This window comes from Terrapene carolina, unplaced genomic scaffold, assembly GCF_002925995.2.
Source record: "Terrapene carolina triunguis isolate 2854851 unplaced genomic scaffold, T_m_triunguis-2.0 Scaffold55, whole genome shotgun sequence".
In the NCBI taxonomy this organism is placed as follows: Eukaryota; Metazoa; Chordata; order Testudines; family Emydidae; genus Terrapene; species Terrapene triunguis.
In genome coordinates, this window is record NW_020664406.1 from 1,599,238 (window position 1) to 1,617,057 (window position 17,820).

Genomic DNA, 17,820 nt, shown 5'->3' on the forward strand with positions numbered 1-17,820 from the left:
ATGGTGGGGATGGGGAAGAGGAGGATGAGTATGTGGATGGAGATCATGGTAGGGATGGGTAGAAGGAGCAGGAGGAGCATGCTGAGTAGGTGGATGCTGATCATGGTGGGGATGAGTAAGTGGATGGGGATCACTGTGGAGATGGGGGGGGAGGAGGAGGAGGAGGAGTAGGTGGATGAGGATTATGGTGGGGAGGGTAGTAGGAGCAGAATGATGAGGAGTGGGTGAATGGGGATCATGGTGGGGATGGGTAGGTGGATGGGGATCACGGTCGGGATGGGAGGAGGAGGAGGATGAATAGGTGGATGGAGATCATTGTGGGGATGGGTAGGAGGAGTAGAAGGATGAGGAGTAGGTGGATGGGGATCACGGTGGGGATGGGTAGGAGGAGCAGGAGCATAATGAATAGGTGGCTGGAGATCACTGTGGGGATGGGTTGGAGGAGCAGAAGGATGATGAGTAGGTGGATGGGGATCATGGTGGAGATGGGTTGGGGGAGCAGGAGGATGATGAATAGATGGATGGGGATCATGGTGGGATGGGTAGGAAAAACAGAGCATGAAGACTTGGTGGATGGCGATCATGGTGGGGATGGGTAGGAGGAGTATGATGAGTAGGTGGATTGGGATCATGGTGGGGATGAGTAGGAGGAGCAGAAGGAGGATGAGTAGGTGGATTGGGATTATCGTGGGTATAGGTAGGAGTAGCAGGAGGAGGATGAGTAGGTGGATGCGTATGAGGGTGGGGATGGGTAGGAGGAGCAGGAGGAGGATGAGTAGGCGGATGGGGATCATGGTGGGGATGGGAAGGAGGAGCAGGAGGATGATGAATAGATGGATGGCGATCATGGTTGGGATGGGAAGGGATGATGGGTAGGATGAGTAGGTGGATGGGGATCATGCTGGGGATGAGTAGGAGGAACAGGAGGAGGATGGGTAGTTGGATGGGGATCATGGTTGGGATGGGGAGGAGGAGAATGATGAGTAGATGGATGAGGATCATTGTGGGGATGAGTAGGAAGAACAGGAGGATGATGAATAGGTGGATAGGGATTATGGTGGGGATGAGTAGGAGGAGGAGGATGAGTAGGTGGATGGGGATCATGGTGGGGATGGGGAGGAGGATGAGTAGGTGGATGGGGATCATGGTGGGGATGGGGAGGAGGAGGAGGAGGAGGTGGATGGGGATCATGGTGGGGATGGGTAGGAGGAGGAGGATGAGTAGGTGGATGGGGATCATGGTGGGGATGGGTAGGAGGAGGAGGATGAGTAGGTGGATGGGGATCATGGTGGGGATGGGTAGGGGGAGCAGGAGGAGGATGGTGAGTAGGTGGATGGGGATCATGGTGGGGACGGATAGCGGGAGCAGGAGCATGATGAGTAGGTGGATGGGGATCATGGTGGGGATGGGTAGGGGGAGCAGGAGGAGGATGGTGAGTAGGTGGATGGGGATCATGGTGGGGATAGGAGGGCGAGAGGGTTTAGCAGGGGTCCCGTCTCCTGTGAACTCTGGGACTCCCCACATGGCTTTGCCTCATCTCCCAGGTTGGCTGAGTGTGGCGGCCCCTTTGCCCGGCCCGTCCCTTCCTCCCCAGGACGGTGCCAGTGGGGCGCACACATTCTTTCCAGGGCTGGAGCCAGGCAGGCGCCTCAAAGCGCGGAGCCAGCCCATGGCCGCTCTGCCAGGACGTGCCGCGCCCGGCCAGGGAGCTCGCGCGCCTCTCGCCCGCCGCCGCCTCGCGGTGCCCTCCGCCGCGCAGACAATGGGAGATCAAAGGGGGGGAGGAGGAGGAGGATGGTGCGAGAGGCGGCTGAAGTCGAGCCGGAGCGGGTTGCGTGTGGCGCTCTCTCTGCGCTCGATTAGTGATCCTGGGGAGCGAGCCGGGGACAGAGGGGTGGGGGTGCGGGGAGCCGCCGTGTGGGTGAGTGTGTGTGTGTGTGAGTGTGTGACCGGGTGAGTGTGCGAGCGAGTTGCGCAGCTGCTCTGCGCGCAGCCCCCGCCGCCGCAGCAGCGCTGGCATTTCGTGCGGGGAGCGGCGGCCAGTTGCACCGGGGAGCGAGAGGCAGCAGCGCGCAGGAGGAGGAGGAAGGAGAAGGAGGAGGAGGAGGGAGGCCACACAGACACCAACTGAAACAAAGTATCTCCAAACCAGCCCCCAACTCCACCTTGTGAGACTCCCCAGCATGGCTTCCGAGGAACTCTACGAGGTAATGACCCAGAGCACCAGCCCTGCCCCCCACCCCGTCCGTACACACACTGCCCGACCCCCCGCCCTTCTTTCGGGGCTGTTTGAAACACTGCAGGCTTGTCACCACACTTGCTCCTGCTGCTGCCCCTTCTCTGCAGGGCCCGGCGGGTGCAGGGTTCCCCCACCCGCCGCCTTCCTCCCCAGTTTTGCTGGAGGAGGACGGAAATATGACTGAAAGGAGGAGACGGTAGAGTGTTACCATTGGCCTGTGCTCCCCCAACAACACTTTGACTCCAGCGGGAGGACGGGGCGGGGGGAGGGGGAGGTTGCTGGATGGTGGGGAGTCGCGCTGACAGCAGCGCCCAGTTTAGAGTGCAACACAAAAGTGTGCCGCTTGGTAGTGTGCAAAAATGTGTGCAAAGCCGAGTTATGGCATGTGTTGGGGGAGGAGGGGGTTTCCTTCTGTGTGTATCGAAGTACCACCCTGTGCCTTGGCCGTGCAGCAAGCTCAGGTGATGCAAAATATTAAAATTTAAACTGCTCATCCCCACATGCTTTAACAAGAAGGTTAAAGGTTGTAAGAGAAGCCATGAGAGCCAAAGTTAAGCCTCTGACACACCATCATTCACCGGGTTCTTGAGAAGTGCTTGAAGGGAGCAGTCATGGCATGAGTTGGGGGCTTGGGGTGAGGAGAGGATGAGATGAGATGATAGCCTTAACTTTGAATTTCCTGTCTTTTGATGCCTCAGTTTTACATCCTTAACCTTAATTGAAAAGCAGTATGGTTTCTCTTGGATTTAACTTCCTTGTTTTTATTTTTACAAGAAGCCATCCTTGGGAGTGTAGAACAGTCATTATTCTGGAGCCATTCTGATTTCTTTGATAAATATGTATTCACCTGAGACAACAATGGTTTTGTCTCTTGGGAGAATACATTTTAAGGCAGGTTTTTTAAAAAAAATAAGACTATTTGTAACCAGAGGTTGGAATTTTGTGTCATTGAGATCAGTTGTAGAAGAGTGCACAGAAAGACATTTTTTTTCTCCTGCTGGTGCATATATAAAAATTGCCCGTTAATAGAATTACATATATGCAATGATGGAAGAATAGACACAGAAACCAATGAAAAGTATCTCGTGTCCACTTAAATTTATAAGTGAGCTTTAGTGGTGCTGAATTGGTAGACCAGAAAACCAAAGGCCTCTATTCCCAAGTCAGATAAATCATAGTTAATAGCTTTTGCAAGTTTTTCCACCTTATTAATGTGGCTCAACTGAGACTTGAAGGGGTCATTTCTAGAAGTAAGAAGATAAATTTAGGGATCAATTTTGGAAATTCTCTATGTGCAAAACTTATATTGATTTTGGTGGGTGTTCTGCTGGTAAAAGGATTTGCGGAATCGGGCCCTTAGACTCTATTCTCATTACAGTATTTGTCCTCTTTGGAGCATAAGCATTTCTAATCTGGTATCCTGTCTGATACCAATATCTGATGCCTGAGACTGTCATATAGAGTACCAGTTTTGATAGGTGTCAAAATCAACCAACCTCCCCCGCTCCCTCCATTACGTTCTACTAGGAATTGCATCCAGTCTACAAATTCATACCAAATGGGCCACTGAGCTCCACTATGATAGTAATGCATTTTGGTCACTAGACAATGTGTTTGAAATGGTGACTTAAGTGAAAGACTCTGTATCTCATTGCCAGTCCTCTGAGCAGTCTAGTTATTCCACCTGTTACTCAAAAGCCTGCTTTTTTCAAAGCACCAAAAGTGGTTGGACCATATCATTAAGAATGACAAAAAGTAATCCATAATCTAAAAATAAAATTAATTCTTTAATTATACAAGTGCAGAGTATGCAAAGGGCAACTAAACTTTTATTTTAAAGCTTGTATGACTTATAAATGGACAAACTGTCACTGATTTTTGTAATTTAAAAACAAAATTGCTGTTCAACCTTGCCAAGTTTCTTCTGGAGGAGGAATTTGCATGGCTGTGCCACCAGTGCCTGATGCTGAACCATCAGAAGAGATGAGATGTTGAATGGAACTCATTAAACTACAATGAGTACTTCTAACTCTGCTTCTGATTTTTGTTTTTTGCTTTTTTGTGAGTTATCTTTTAATTAAGGTGCTATATGATTCTTTGCATTCAGTAATATGAAGTCCAAAATCATGCCCTATGAAGTGTGATTACAGCCCTGTTTTTCCAGTCTAATCCTGTGTTTTGGTCAAGAGATGATAATCAAATATCTGAGAATGTTAATCAGTCTAACAATGACAGTTAAACATGCTGGTGTCAAAAGACCCCGGTTCTTCTAAAATAGAAACCTGAATTGAAAATTTTGTTGCAAGTAAGATTAAAAATTCAGAAGCATTGGCCATTCAGTCACTGTATTGGAGGATTTATTTATTTATTTATTTATTTTACTCTTGTTATTGAGGATATTTTCTCTGGAGACCAGAAGAATGGTTATAGGTCAAGATTTGTAATTCAAACGCAGACAACTTGAAAGACCCCAAAACTTTGGAAGAATTACTTTGGATAAGCTGTGGATCCTATCTATTGTTAGTTCATGAGCTTTTATAGGGGCCTTTTTAATGGTAACTAATTGCTCAAGAAAGAATGCATGATCAGAAGAAGATCTTAAGCATTCATTGAGGAGAGACCTCAGAGATCAGTTGTGTTTTGTTTTGGTTTTTTTGCTTTATTTTTTCTCTTCTCTTCTGGACAATAAACCAAAGATGTGATCTTGACTGTATCCATGGTCGCGACAAGTGAGTGGTTTTTCCTTCTAAAAGCCTTACCTAATTTTTCAAGTGATATTAGAGTTGGGGATGGACCTGGGGCAGTTGGTGGACAAGACAAGTGATGGAAAGGTTCCTCTCACTTTTTCCCAAATTTGTCCACATGGGAGGGTTTGACTTGCTCTTTTTTATGGCATCTCTCCTGCCCCCCACCCTCCCAATGCACTTACCTTTTAGAAACTCCTGTGCATATTTGCAGCTGTTTAAGCAAAGATTAGGGCTAGTTTCTCCTCTAGTTTGGTTTATTTCACTCTCATCTCTTCAATGTTTATGAAAGACCTTGACCAACTTTCATTGCTTTACTGACACCTGCCTATTGCAAGATGATAATCAATAGTTTTTGTTGGGTCAGCAGGGGAACTAGTGATCCCAAATTATCCAGACAGCTCAACTGCAAAGCGAGTTGCAAGTACTTCGTAGTGGTTTGCCTAACCCCTTCTGGCAGAGCTCTGTAGTGGTGATTGGGATTAAAATAATTCCAAATAGTTGGTGGTGTGAGAGATTTGTTTTTGAAACATGAAGGTTATCCCATTTAAATGTTTCGGGTACAATTGCATATTAACAGCTAGCTTAACAACAACAAAAGTCTGGCATTTAGTAGGCAGTCCCCCCCCCCCCCCCCCAACTTGTTGCAATGGGTTTGGAAAACACTGTTTCTAAATTTTAGTGCAGTGGACTTTGTGCAGTGGAAGTGTTGTGAATTATTTTGTGGCTTTTGGAGACTGTAGTGTGATTAGATACAAAGTGTTTCCATTCTGCCTATAAACATTTCTGTTGATGTTACAGCTCTTTGATTTGTCCCATCGGATGAATTTCTCTTAATGAGTAAACATGGTCCAGGTCTGATTTTGCTTTTGTTAAGCCAATGCTTTTGGGTTTTATCAGGAAGCAACAGAAACCAAATCCACCCGAATTTAGCCAATGTGTAACATTCCTGCTTTTCATTTTGTATTTCACTTTGTCATTGTTCGTAAACCTGATCGTCATATGTCTTAACATCTATCAAGTCTTTTTCCATTAAAAATATTAAAGCTTTACATATTTCAGCCAGTGCAGTCCACATTTTCAGACTGACTTTCATGCTTATAGTAAGGAAAGAACAATATTCAGGAGCCTTTTAAAATTATATTTTCATCCTTAATATATTTCTTGAACATATGTAAGACTTTGCTTAAAAAGACAATATGTAATCTTAAAAAAAAAAAAATGTAAAAATCTGCACAGGTTTAGTGAAATCACAAGTTGGGGCTCATTACATGAGTAACTGGATGAAATTCTATGGCCTGTGTTATATAAGGGGTCAGACTATACGATTTCTTATCGTTCTAGCCTTAAAATCTCTGAAAAATCACACACTGTGCATACAATTTTGGTCCTAGACATAAAATATACTTGGACTACTGCTCATATGCTTATTTCCAAAATAGTGTTTTCAAATTTTTTTCTCCTCCATGGGAAATACCTACTTCAACATATGGGGCTTTCCATATATTGTGGTGCATTGGTATCTGGACCATAGTCCAAATTGATCTGTTTTATCAGGAAATTTAAACCTCTTATTTTATTAAAAAATCTCATGAAAATGGCAAAAACCAAAACACACAATATAAACTTTGAGTACTACTGACATTTTTCTTGGTGATTTGATGAAAAATGAATTGATAGTGAGAATGAGTTATAATCCCCCATTTGGGTGATTTTTTTTTTTCCAATGGAGTGTCTCTCACTTTTTTTCTCTGCACCCCTCTAGCAAGCAGTATAAAGTACTCTGGCACCTGTCCTTTGGCCACATTGTTGCTCCACGTGTGCTGATTCCTAGAATATCAGTTAGGTATTGTTTGTCTGTAAAGTGGTTTACAACCTTCTAGCCATACTGGCAAAATGGTGCACCACGACAGACCAGTCAAATGTTATTTGACAACAAATGTGCTGTGATGGAATTGCCATTTCTCATTTCCAAGGGGGGCAGAGACTTGCTTTCCCATCCTCCAACTAATCAGATACCACTGTAGCCTAGCGGAACAATTCGCAAGCTTGCAAAGAAGACACAAGGTGTTCAAATTTCACCTCTAAGTGCTGTTTAAATTCTCATGTAATTAACTACCCTTATTGAAGACAGCCAACCTAAAAAATAGTTATGGAAGAGCCACTCCTCCCTCCCATTTTTTTAAAGTAAGTTAACAAAGAACTTACACAATGTGGGTTCTGTGTATACAGTAACATCTCTAACATGACAAACCTGCATCTTATCTACTGCACCGCACAGTGGCTAAACCAATTTGGGTTATCCAATCTCTAACCACTATAATTCACACTCCTCCTCTCCCAGAACAAAGCATGGAATCTAGGATTCCTCTTCCCCAATATTCTACTGCTGACTACTAAATTGTTTTGCAACCCACTGTGAAAGTGTGCCATGCTCTCAAGTAGCTAGCCCAGAAAGGCACTAGCAGTTACTTCTGTGGCTCAAATAGTAAGGGCCTAAGCTAGGATTCTGAAGGTCGAGGGATTCAAATCCTGCTGTTGCTCTGTGGGAGGATGGTATAGTTACATGTGAATCACAAAATGGAAAAACCATGTTAAAACAGTTTTTGTACTTGAAAACAATGTTAATCTGTACATGATATGTATAGCCAAAGTACACATTTCACATTTTATTATTTTGTCACACATTTTCCTTTAGTTACCCCCTAATTTGTGTTATGTGCCTCTCTTTGTGCCCAGTCCACAGGGCATGTGAGCCTGTGACTGCTCATGCTCTTTAGCTCAAGTTGTAAGGGCTCCATGTTTTTTGTTCTAGAGGTCACTGGTTCAGTGTTGGTCAAGATGGTGGCCATGACGCTTGCAGATTACATAGACTCTTCACAGAAATTCATTCCAGCTGATAGGTTATTTTATCATGGAGAGTTGCTCTGGCTATACTTACTTGCATTAACTTTTCAATGAGAATAAAATATTAGAGACACACTGTTTACTAAAGCACATCACATCCTGTCATGGTCTTCAGGAGGGCTAGTCAGGAGCAGCTTCAGCAGCTCAGTTTCTTTCTCTGATTACAAGACAGATGCAGCTCTGCTTCTCCCTGACTCTTGGGAGCTATCGATTGAGATACACCAAAGGTGTACCTAAAACCAAACAACCCCTAGGAAATTAGGGGTGGGGAAAAAAACCCTATGTTTAGTGATAGTTAAGGTTGCAGCTGGACATACCCCATCTTCACTAAACTTTTCCCCATGTTTTTAAGGTGAAGGGGAAAGACTTGTGTGTTTCTTTCCACGCCCACCTCCCCAGTTGCCTGCAGCACTGTTGATGATACACTCCAAGGCTCCGTAAGACTTTCACTTCCATCGTAAATAGATATCCAAAAGCACAACATACCCAAACCTCAGCAAATTTGCACTCAAACAAAACCTTAAGATTTACCTCAACAGTGTTAAGACAAAATAACTTTCTGAATGTGTGGCAGTCAGATGTGCTGATCTGTTGATATAAAAGCATATAAGGTCACTCTTAAGGTTTTATGTTAGAATGCACATTTGATGGGATGGGGGGGTTATGTATTGCTTTTGGGTATCTTGTCAAGATGGAAGTGAAAACCTTATGGAGTGTTGGTATGTTGCCTACCACACTGCCAATAATATGAGGGTGGAAAGGAATGCACAAACCTTTCTCCTTAACATCTTATTTTCTGTGGTTTTAAGATTTTGGGTGAATGAGATGTCTTGCCGCAACCTTAACTGTCACTTTTTCTCTTCTTTCTCTTTCTTTGCTTCCTGTCCATCAACTCCACAGCGACGATGGGTCCGAACGAGTTTATTCTCTGTAAATCCTCCTGGGTCAATGCTATGAGGTCAATATCATCTGTGAATCTAAGGTTATTCACTGTCCTCCCTCCTAGCCTAACTCTTCTCGTTTCATCTCTCAGTGTTACAGACCGTACAGCTTCCAATACCAAGTTGAACAAATCTGGCGATAATATGCATCCTTGTCTCACTCCTTACTGTCATTCTGAACCAATTCTTCAGCTTCTTGTTTACTCTTGCTACACTCCTGGTCTTGCTGTAGATGTTTTCTATTGACTTGATCAATTTCAGCTCAGGGATGCCATACATTCTTAAGATTTGCCATTACCCTTTCTACAAAATGCTATCAAAAGCCTGTTTGAAGTCTTATAGAATTGTTGTAACAGGTTTGGTTGTGTTCTATATATTTCTCCAATATCTGTCTTATCAAAAATAGCTGATCTGTTATACTTCATTCTGGTCTGAATCCTACTAGTTCCTCTGTAAGCCCTGCTTCCACATACCTCTTCAGGAGGACGTTGCAGAGGGGAATGAATGCTTTTTCCTGGAATGCTCAATCAGATGATTTCTCTGTGGTTCTTGTGCTCACTCATATCTCCTTTTTTATAGGTTGGTTCTATTATCACTCCCTCCACCCCCGTTCACTTGGCACTTGCTGTTGCATGTAAATCTTGTTGAATAGCTTGTGCGTTGCCTTTACTGTGTAAAATGTCACTAAACATTTTTTTTTGTTTGCTAATTAATACTAAAGATGGACCAGTGTTTCCCTTTGGTATATAGTCTTACATTTTGTACACACTTTATCTTGACCTAGAATATTGTTAGTCATTTATGTATCTTTCATGATCAAATGTAGTTTCAGTAGCCATAACACTTAATTTTGTGTGTAAATTTTTTTTCTTGATGGACTTTTCTTAATATTTACAGAACAATTTGGTATTCTTTGATCTGTTGTCAGTATTAATAGAAAAACAAAACTAGCATAAGACTTTCCAATGCAGGTTGGTCCAATATACTATGAAGACAACAGTATTTACTGTTTTGGTAAACATCCTCAATACACTTGCATGTGCCTCTTTAGCGGTGATCTAGTGTAGCTCTTTTGCATTAGATGTTTGTAAAGATGGATTAATACATATGGATATTAATGAAAACTATTCTCTTAACCTAAGGTAGGTTTCTGTTTTTAATGATTTTTATAGCCATTTTGTTAGTATAAAATGTGAAAGAAAATCACTTGCATATTCACTCAATACCTTTTTAACTGTCTACTTCTCTTGAATAATGAAACAAAGTAATTACTGTAACTATCAATTTGTTTGTGATGTTTCAGTGACACTTTGTACATTTTAAAACCCATTGTATAAAATATAATGATAAAATGGGTTAATGACTGTCAGGGTTCTCCTTGCCTCAAGGCCATGTTGCTTTGAATTTAAGTGGCCCAGCCACATTTACGTAGTACACAGCTATGCAGTCCCTTTTAAAAAAACAAACAAACAAAACTCAAAATAAGAAACATCTTAACTTCCAGATTTCCCTGCTTTTGAGACACACATTGAGACCATTTAAGTTTTTCTCAGGACTATTCTGAAATATTGTGTGGGGAAAACACTAATTTTTTTAACCACATGACTTCTTTTATGCTTCTGGTATCCAGAATTGTGTGTTTTGTTTTATTTGTTTTTGCAGACAAGGTAAATTCTTTTTACTATTTTGGTAATCAACAGTTATACAAGTGGTTGTTTTCTGGAATAAGACTAGCTTGTGTAAATCACTTATTTAATGGCATATTTCAGATTTGGCTTTTGTAGAGAGTGTCATGATTTAAAGTCCAGTTATATCAAATATCTTATAAAAGGTGTTTTATCTCGGCAAGAATTTGTCCATAAAAATATTATATAGGTATGCATTTCAGATTACATTAAGCCTAAATTATAAAAACATTTTAAAACAAAGACTCTGGAGTTGTAATGTGCTGACTGTAGTGAAACAAGATTCTGTGGCTTTAGATGTGTGTTGTGTTTTGTTTTTAAAAGTGTTGTTCTCCTAGTTACATAAGTTAATATGATAAAACCTTCATAACAGATATGTTGTCTATTGAAGTAATAGCTGCTTGCTTTAGTGGCAGGAATAACTTTTCCTCCAGTTAGCCCTACAGAGTCAAAACAGCTGCAAGAGAGTGAGCTGGATTTTATTCTGGCCTGCTGCTTGTTAAAGTTGTTAACTACATGCAACTGCAGAAGCTGATCCTGCACAATTGTATTCAATGCTAATAACACTTGTCCACCTCTAGACTAGACCACATATAGGTTTGTGTGTCTGTTACTGCTTCTGAGCTAATAGATCTGGGATAAAATTCTGGATCTAATGAAGTCATTGGGATTTTTTCATTGTCTTCAGTGGAACCAAGATTTCATCCTTGCTCCTTTAGCTGAAGCAGTAGAGTTCACACTTTTAGATGCAGATGTTCTAGGTTCATTCCCGGCCAGTGACCCTACTCAGGGGCAGAGCTTCACAATCCCAGTGAAGACTTGTAAAATTTGCAATTGAGACAAGATTAGTATATGTGATCCGTATAGCAAAATAGGATCTAGCTGTCTTGTATGACCAGACTTTTGGTGTAGAACATACAAATGTCTATCAGAAAATGAAAGAAAAAGGTCATGGGGTTACAGTAAAACAAATTGTAGTAATGAATTCCAGAATCTATTACTGGGTATTTGAAACTGCCAACCACTATAGTAGATAACCATAAACTTCGATTTTATTATTTATATTTCAGTAAATTAGTCTTCCTTACCTACAATGATAAATGAAAAATTAACTTTGTTTGTTACAGTTTGGGTTTTAAAAAGAAAAAAAGTCATGTCATTTTTTTTGCCATACAGAAGCCAGGACTTGGAACACATTGGCAGACCAGTACAAATGTTTTCAGGGCCAGTGTGTTTTTTCAAGTGCTTGTCTTGGATCACTGATCAGGAAAGAATTTGATCTCTGATTGGAAACATGTTTTAAAAACAAAACAAACTAGATGCAGTGAAATTTTCATCCTCATGGTTCATTGTATGCTTTTTTTGTGTAGTATGGGAAATACTTGGATAAGACACTAGCTGTGGGCTTCTAAAAATTTTGTAACATCTTCTGGTTTTCTGGAGGCATTGCTTCAGAATAAATATGTTGAAAAGCTGTATTTTTATCCAAGCTACAGATGATCAATATGAACAAGGGAATTGCATTCCAAGGTACAAATTGCAAATAAGTATCTTTTTGTTCTGAAGGATCAGTATAAAAATGTATTTTACTCATGTAAGGGAAATGTCTCTTGGCAAAACTTATGTGAGAAAGATAGCCTTTTACTTCATATTGCAGGATTTTGTTTTTATTTTGTTGTCTGTCATGTGGGCTCATTGTATCTCTCAAGGTATGCTCTTATTTGGCTTCAAATTCTTAACAAAATATTTGATTTTAAGAGATAAGATATAAATTCAAGTGTTGAAGGACTTTTCTTTGGGACGTGGTGTTCTAAGGCTGTTGACAGAAAGATTGTTGAAATATGGAAGTCGGTGCATCAAGAAGTTGTTTGCTTTGGCAGTTTATGTCCATGACTGCAGAAAAATAGTGATATTAAAGACCTACTATTTCATGTTTTCAAAACCATACACCTAAAACCTGTTTGTTATCAAGTATAGTATAGTAAAATCTTGCTAATTTGCACATAATGAATCCACCCCTTCCCGGCTTCTTGTCCCAGTTTCCTTGTCCAGCCAGTTCTCCCCCTTCCTCCCCCCCACCCCTAATTCGGGTCTGACTCTTGTCTTCTCTGCAGTTGATTCAGGCAGCTACCTCCTCCATGCTACCTGGTCATCAACAGGAGGAGGTCATTGAGAGCACAAGAGAGACAGGCTCCCTGATCTCATTTCTTGGGCTTGGACTTGCCCTGGTGTAATCAGGAACTGTAATTATAGGGAAAGTCCTGCTAGGCCTCCTACAGCCATTGGTTGGAGCATGCTTGGTGGGGATGGAATCTTTGGGAAATGAAGCTACAAAGCTCTATCAAGTCTCTATGGAGTAAGTGCAAATTGCAGTTTTTCAGAAAATTATAAGTTGGCCAAATTTGGGTGGAATTTCATGGGGATGGCAAAAGGTACATCCTTGCTCCACAGGCTATCCCACTGCCAAATTTCGAGTTCTTGTTCCAATGCTTGGGGTTACTAGAGCTTTTCAAAGAAAACCTCACCAGAACAAAACAATATATTTTTCCTCAGACTCATTCTTGGAAGTAGCTGAGCTGCTTTGTCTGAAATTTCCCCCCTCAAATCAGTCTGATGTAGATGCCGTGCCTGGAATGTCTCAGTCCAATTAGTTAAAGTTATCAGCAACTGAAAACAGGGTCTAATAATGGGAAGTGTTGGGCAACCTTAATAATAGGCAGTGCTACCAGTCACATTTATAATAATAATATGGTATATGTATGCACGTGTACAGAGGCAGATTGACTGGGTCATATGCAAGGAAACTGTATCCTAAGCACAAGCCACAACAGAAATGCCTCCTCCCTACCTTTCTCTCTCTCTCCTCCCCCTCTGCCACTGAGAAATTAGGTATTTGCCATGAAGGCAAATGCCCATGCCTTCTATTTCACTCATCTGGTGCAGGATGATCCACCCTTCTATCCACTGCTGGCATGGTCCTGGAGACTGTGGGTGATATTAGTGGATGAATGCAATTGAGTAGTGCTAGTGGTGCTGAAACTTACTGAAAAATTAATGGATCATGAATGCATTCATCCTAATCCCACCAAAATGTTTCCTTGCCTTGGCAAGAGATAAAAAAATCTTAACTGATATTTTTAAATCTTTCTTTGTAGTTGAATGTTGGTTAAACTTCAATAGTTTCGGGAAACTTTAAGAAAACTTTAAGAAAAGTTAGTATTTGTCCCTCAACTAGTTCTAACTCCCAACAAAATCTGAGAGGACATTGAGTCCCATGTTGATGGTGCCATCACAAGTAGCAGTGCACATTCAAGAGGAACTACACATCCCAGTGAAGTGGACTTGTATTTTCCCCTTAAGTCTGATTTTTTTTTTCTTTCACTATAACTTCACTCTTTCATGTGACAATGGGAAATTTTCAGCAACTTTCATGACTCATGTGGTCTCTGACTCTTTCAGAGCTAAGATGTATAAATGTTAACATTTCTCTGAATTTTGTGTGAAACTATTGAGATACACATAATTAATATTAATTCACCATAAACATTTTAGAAAATAAAGTTTAAAGCATGGTAATCATGTAGTTTATTAAAAGTTCTGGATTTTCCCCCTCTTGGAGAACGTTACCAGAAATATAAATTTTGCAGATCTGTGAAATCCTACTATATTCCAGTTATGAACTCAGAAACCTCTGCAAACCCAAGGTGAAAACCGTTGGATTGCACAGGTGTAACTAATGGTGCAGTTTGCCCGATAGAGTCTCTGTTACAGGTGGTGATATGCAAGATGGAAAGTACCCAGCTTGATTTTCCCAGCCCAAGCTGAATTGGCCATGGTGACGGTTTTTAAAAAGACCTTTTTACTTAAATGCTAGGCATGCTTAGATATGGAAATCATTGATAAATACTGAAGGTGGAATCCCATGATGCTTTTTTTTTTTTACTCACTTTTCAGGGTAGATCCACGTTCTAAAAACAAGTAGTTCTAATTACCATCTTGTGTTTCCCCTCCAATTCATTTCCAGCATCATTTTGGTAGTTTGAGCTTCGGATTATTGTATTCAGAATGTGATTTGAAGTTCTGATTTTTCATGAAGCCCCAGAATAAAAAATATGTTAAACCCAGCTTTCCAGCAATATACAACTTTCCAGTGTTGTGTAGAACTAATTTCTGTATCTTTGGTCTTGAAATGGTCACTGCTCTCTCACACCAGGCAAAAATATAATTCAGGCTCAAGGTTTCATGAATGGAAAGAATCAAGGTTTCAAGGGATGTAGAGAAAAGAAATTCCTTAATTGCCAGTGTACCAATGATAGAAGCCTGAGTAATGAATACAAAGAATTTCAAGTGCTCATTTATTAAAAAAATAAATTTGACACAATAGATATTACTGAAACATGGTGGGAGGATTCACATGATTGGGATGTTAAAATCTCTGAATACACACCCTATTTAAGAAGGATCCTGAAGACAGAAACAGAGCAGGTGGTGTTCTATATCAAAACTACCATTACGTGCTTTAGAATAATTGACAGTTCAGAAATGCAGGAGCTGGCATGCTTATAGATCAGTGTTCTGACAAATCACACGATGGAGTCCTGTTTGGAATCCATTATAGACTACCAAATCAAACTAGCAAACAGGATGAACCATATTTTAAACTAGTTATGTGTAGAAAAAACTGCACTTTCTATCATGTATTTCAAACTGGAGGTCTTATACAGACAGTAGTAAAACTTCTGTGGAGTTTCTAAAATTTTGATGATTTTCTATCACAAAAAGTATTACATCCTAGTTGAGGTAATTCTATATTAGATCTCATTTTGACAAAGATGAAATCTAATGAGAAATCACTGAATGAAAAATTAGTGATTGCCTAGATAAAAGTGATCATGACCTAGTTACATTTGTTATGTCCAAAGAGAAACTAGTCCTGACTAATTTTTTATATATATATAAACACACACACCCTGGCATTTTTAAAAAATGGTCAACTTCCAGAAGCTGACAATAACAACAATGGACAAAATTGATTTTATTTAAATTTTAAATGTGGATGATTGGGAGATTTAAAAAAAACCATCTTTATAAGAGGTCCCAAAACCACGATTCTGCTATCAGAACAGAAGTCTTCACCCTGAGTAAGAAGGGAAGTGAAAGCAGCAATGAAAAATAAAATAATCTATTAAAAAATACAAAACGTGTAGGTGACAACAATGGCTATAAATGAGCAGTCATGAATTGCAGACAGTTGATAAGGGAAGTGAAAGGAATTATTGAAAAACCCATGGCCAACAGTGTAAAGGACAATATGAGGGCTTTTTAAAAACTATATCAAGAACAAAAGAAATCCTAGTAATGGTGTAGGTCTGTTGCTAGAAAGGGATGATAAAATTGTCAGTGATGCAGAAAAAGCAGAAGTAGTCAATAAATATTTTTGTTTTGCATTAAGAAAGAAGCTAGATGTATTCGGTTTACAGTGGTAAGGAAATAATTTATATTCCAACAGTAACTAGGGAGGATGGTAAACTGCAATTGCTAAAGATAAATACTTTAAAATCTACGGGACCAGATAGCTTGCATTCAAAAGTTTTAAAAATTGGCTGAGGAGCAGTCTAAAGCTCTGATTGTTGATATTTAACAAAATTTGAAATCTTCAGGAAAGTTCCAGAGAACTGGAAAAAAGCAATCTGGGCTCATTCAAACAATGTGTGTTTTAATACAGCTAAAGGGAAGGTCATGTGTCCAGGAACCAAGATTGTAGGGCACACTTATAAAATGAGGGATTGTATTTGGAAATCCCTAACTCAAAAAAGAATTGAGGGGTCATGATGGAAACCCAACTGAATGTGAGGTTGCCATGTGATGTGGTGGGTAAGAGCGCATGTGCAATCCTTGGATGCATAAGCAGGGATTTTTTAAATTAGAAGTGTGGAGATGATGTTATTACTCAGTCTACAGCATTAGTCTGACCATTGTTAGAATGTTGTGTCCAGTCCTCGTGACACAATCTAAAAGGGATGTCGACAAATTGGAAAGGATTCAGAAAAGAACTAGAAGAATAATCTGAAAAATCTGCCTTACACTGAGAGACTGAAGAAGAAGCTTCATCTATTTAGCTTAACAAAGAGAAAGTTAAGAGGTGACTAGATCATGGCCTATACGTGGGGACATGATTTCTGATACCAGAGAGCCCTTTAATACAGCAGACAAAGGCATAACATAATCCAGTGGCTGGAAGCGGAACATAGACAAATTCAGACTAGAAATATGGTGAAAATGTTTAACAAGAAGGGTAATTGGCCATTGGAACAGTATACCTGGGGATGTGGTTCTCTAGATTCTCTATTGCTTGAAATCTTGATTTAAATATTGGCTGTGGGTTTGATGCAGGGATTACTGGGTGAAAATCTGTATCCTTTGTTATGCAGGAGGACAGATTGGATGATCATAGTAGTCCCTTCTGGCATTAAAATTTATGAGCCTATGAAAAATACAGGCTGTCTACCAACACTGGCCAAGGTGCTTTCAGCATCTAACACATCCAGGTTTAGTCAAGGGGTGTATATGTGTAAAATATATTTGAATATAGCACTCTATATACATAGCAATCATATAAGATAGAGAAAGGAAAAACTTGGGTGTGCATTTTTATAGTGTGTGTGTATTCAAATGAAAGAAAATGTAATACCCCAAGCAAAGTGTACATCTTCTGCACATCATTTTGAAAACATTTTCTCATAACAATTGCATAAATTAGTAACCAGCTGGGAACAATATGGTGCTATTTGTTAAGGGAGATGACAATACATTTCTTCCAGACAGGAAAGAATCCACATTGTTAGCAGGTGACCTGATAGTTCAGCTAATTGAAAAGGCAAATATTTTGACCAGGAGAGGAATTCTTCCTGTGTAGCAATGTGAGCGGCAGTATTTAAGTTGTATAGCTAATTTTAACCACCTCAGTTTTTGCATCTAGCCTTATTTACTTTATAAGCAGTGTAAAAAGTTCAAAGTAGGTCTTAATATTTTAGTTGTAGACGTGTCTGCCAAAGGATTTTAGGAAGACAAAGTGGGTGAGGTAATATCTTTTATTGGGCCAACTTCTGTTAGTGAAAGAGACATGCTTTCGAGCTGCACAGAGCTTTTCTTCACAGGATTGTCAGAATCTGTTTTGGTTGCATTTTCTGTGCAGAATCCCACAGAAAGCATAGTGTGTTGTGCTACTTACTCATTTTTAATTGGAATAGACATCGTTTTTATGTCTTATTGCTGGGCATAGGCCATATTCTGTTCTGTTACAC

General features: G+C 40.4%; 1 protein-coding gene across 1 annotated transcript in view; it reads left to right on the forward strand.

Annotated features, from left to right (window-relative positions):
* Positions 1–2,119: 2,119 nt before the first annotated feature.
* LOC113407907 (chromodomain Y-like protein) overlaps positions 2,120–17,820 on the forward strand; it is a 173,575-nt gene continuing 157,874 nt past the window's right edge. Inside the window, exon 1 of the mRNA XM_026658782.2 lies at positions 2,120–2,207. Coding sequence (XP_026514567.1) covers positions 2,184–2,207 — 24 coding nt within the window. The 5' untranslated portion in view covers positions 2,120–2,183. The remainder of the gene's footprint in view (positions 2,208–17,820) is intronic.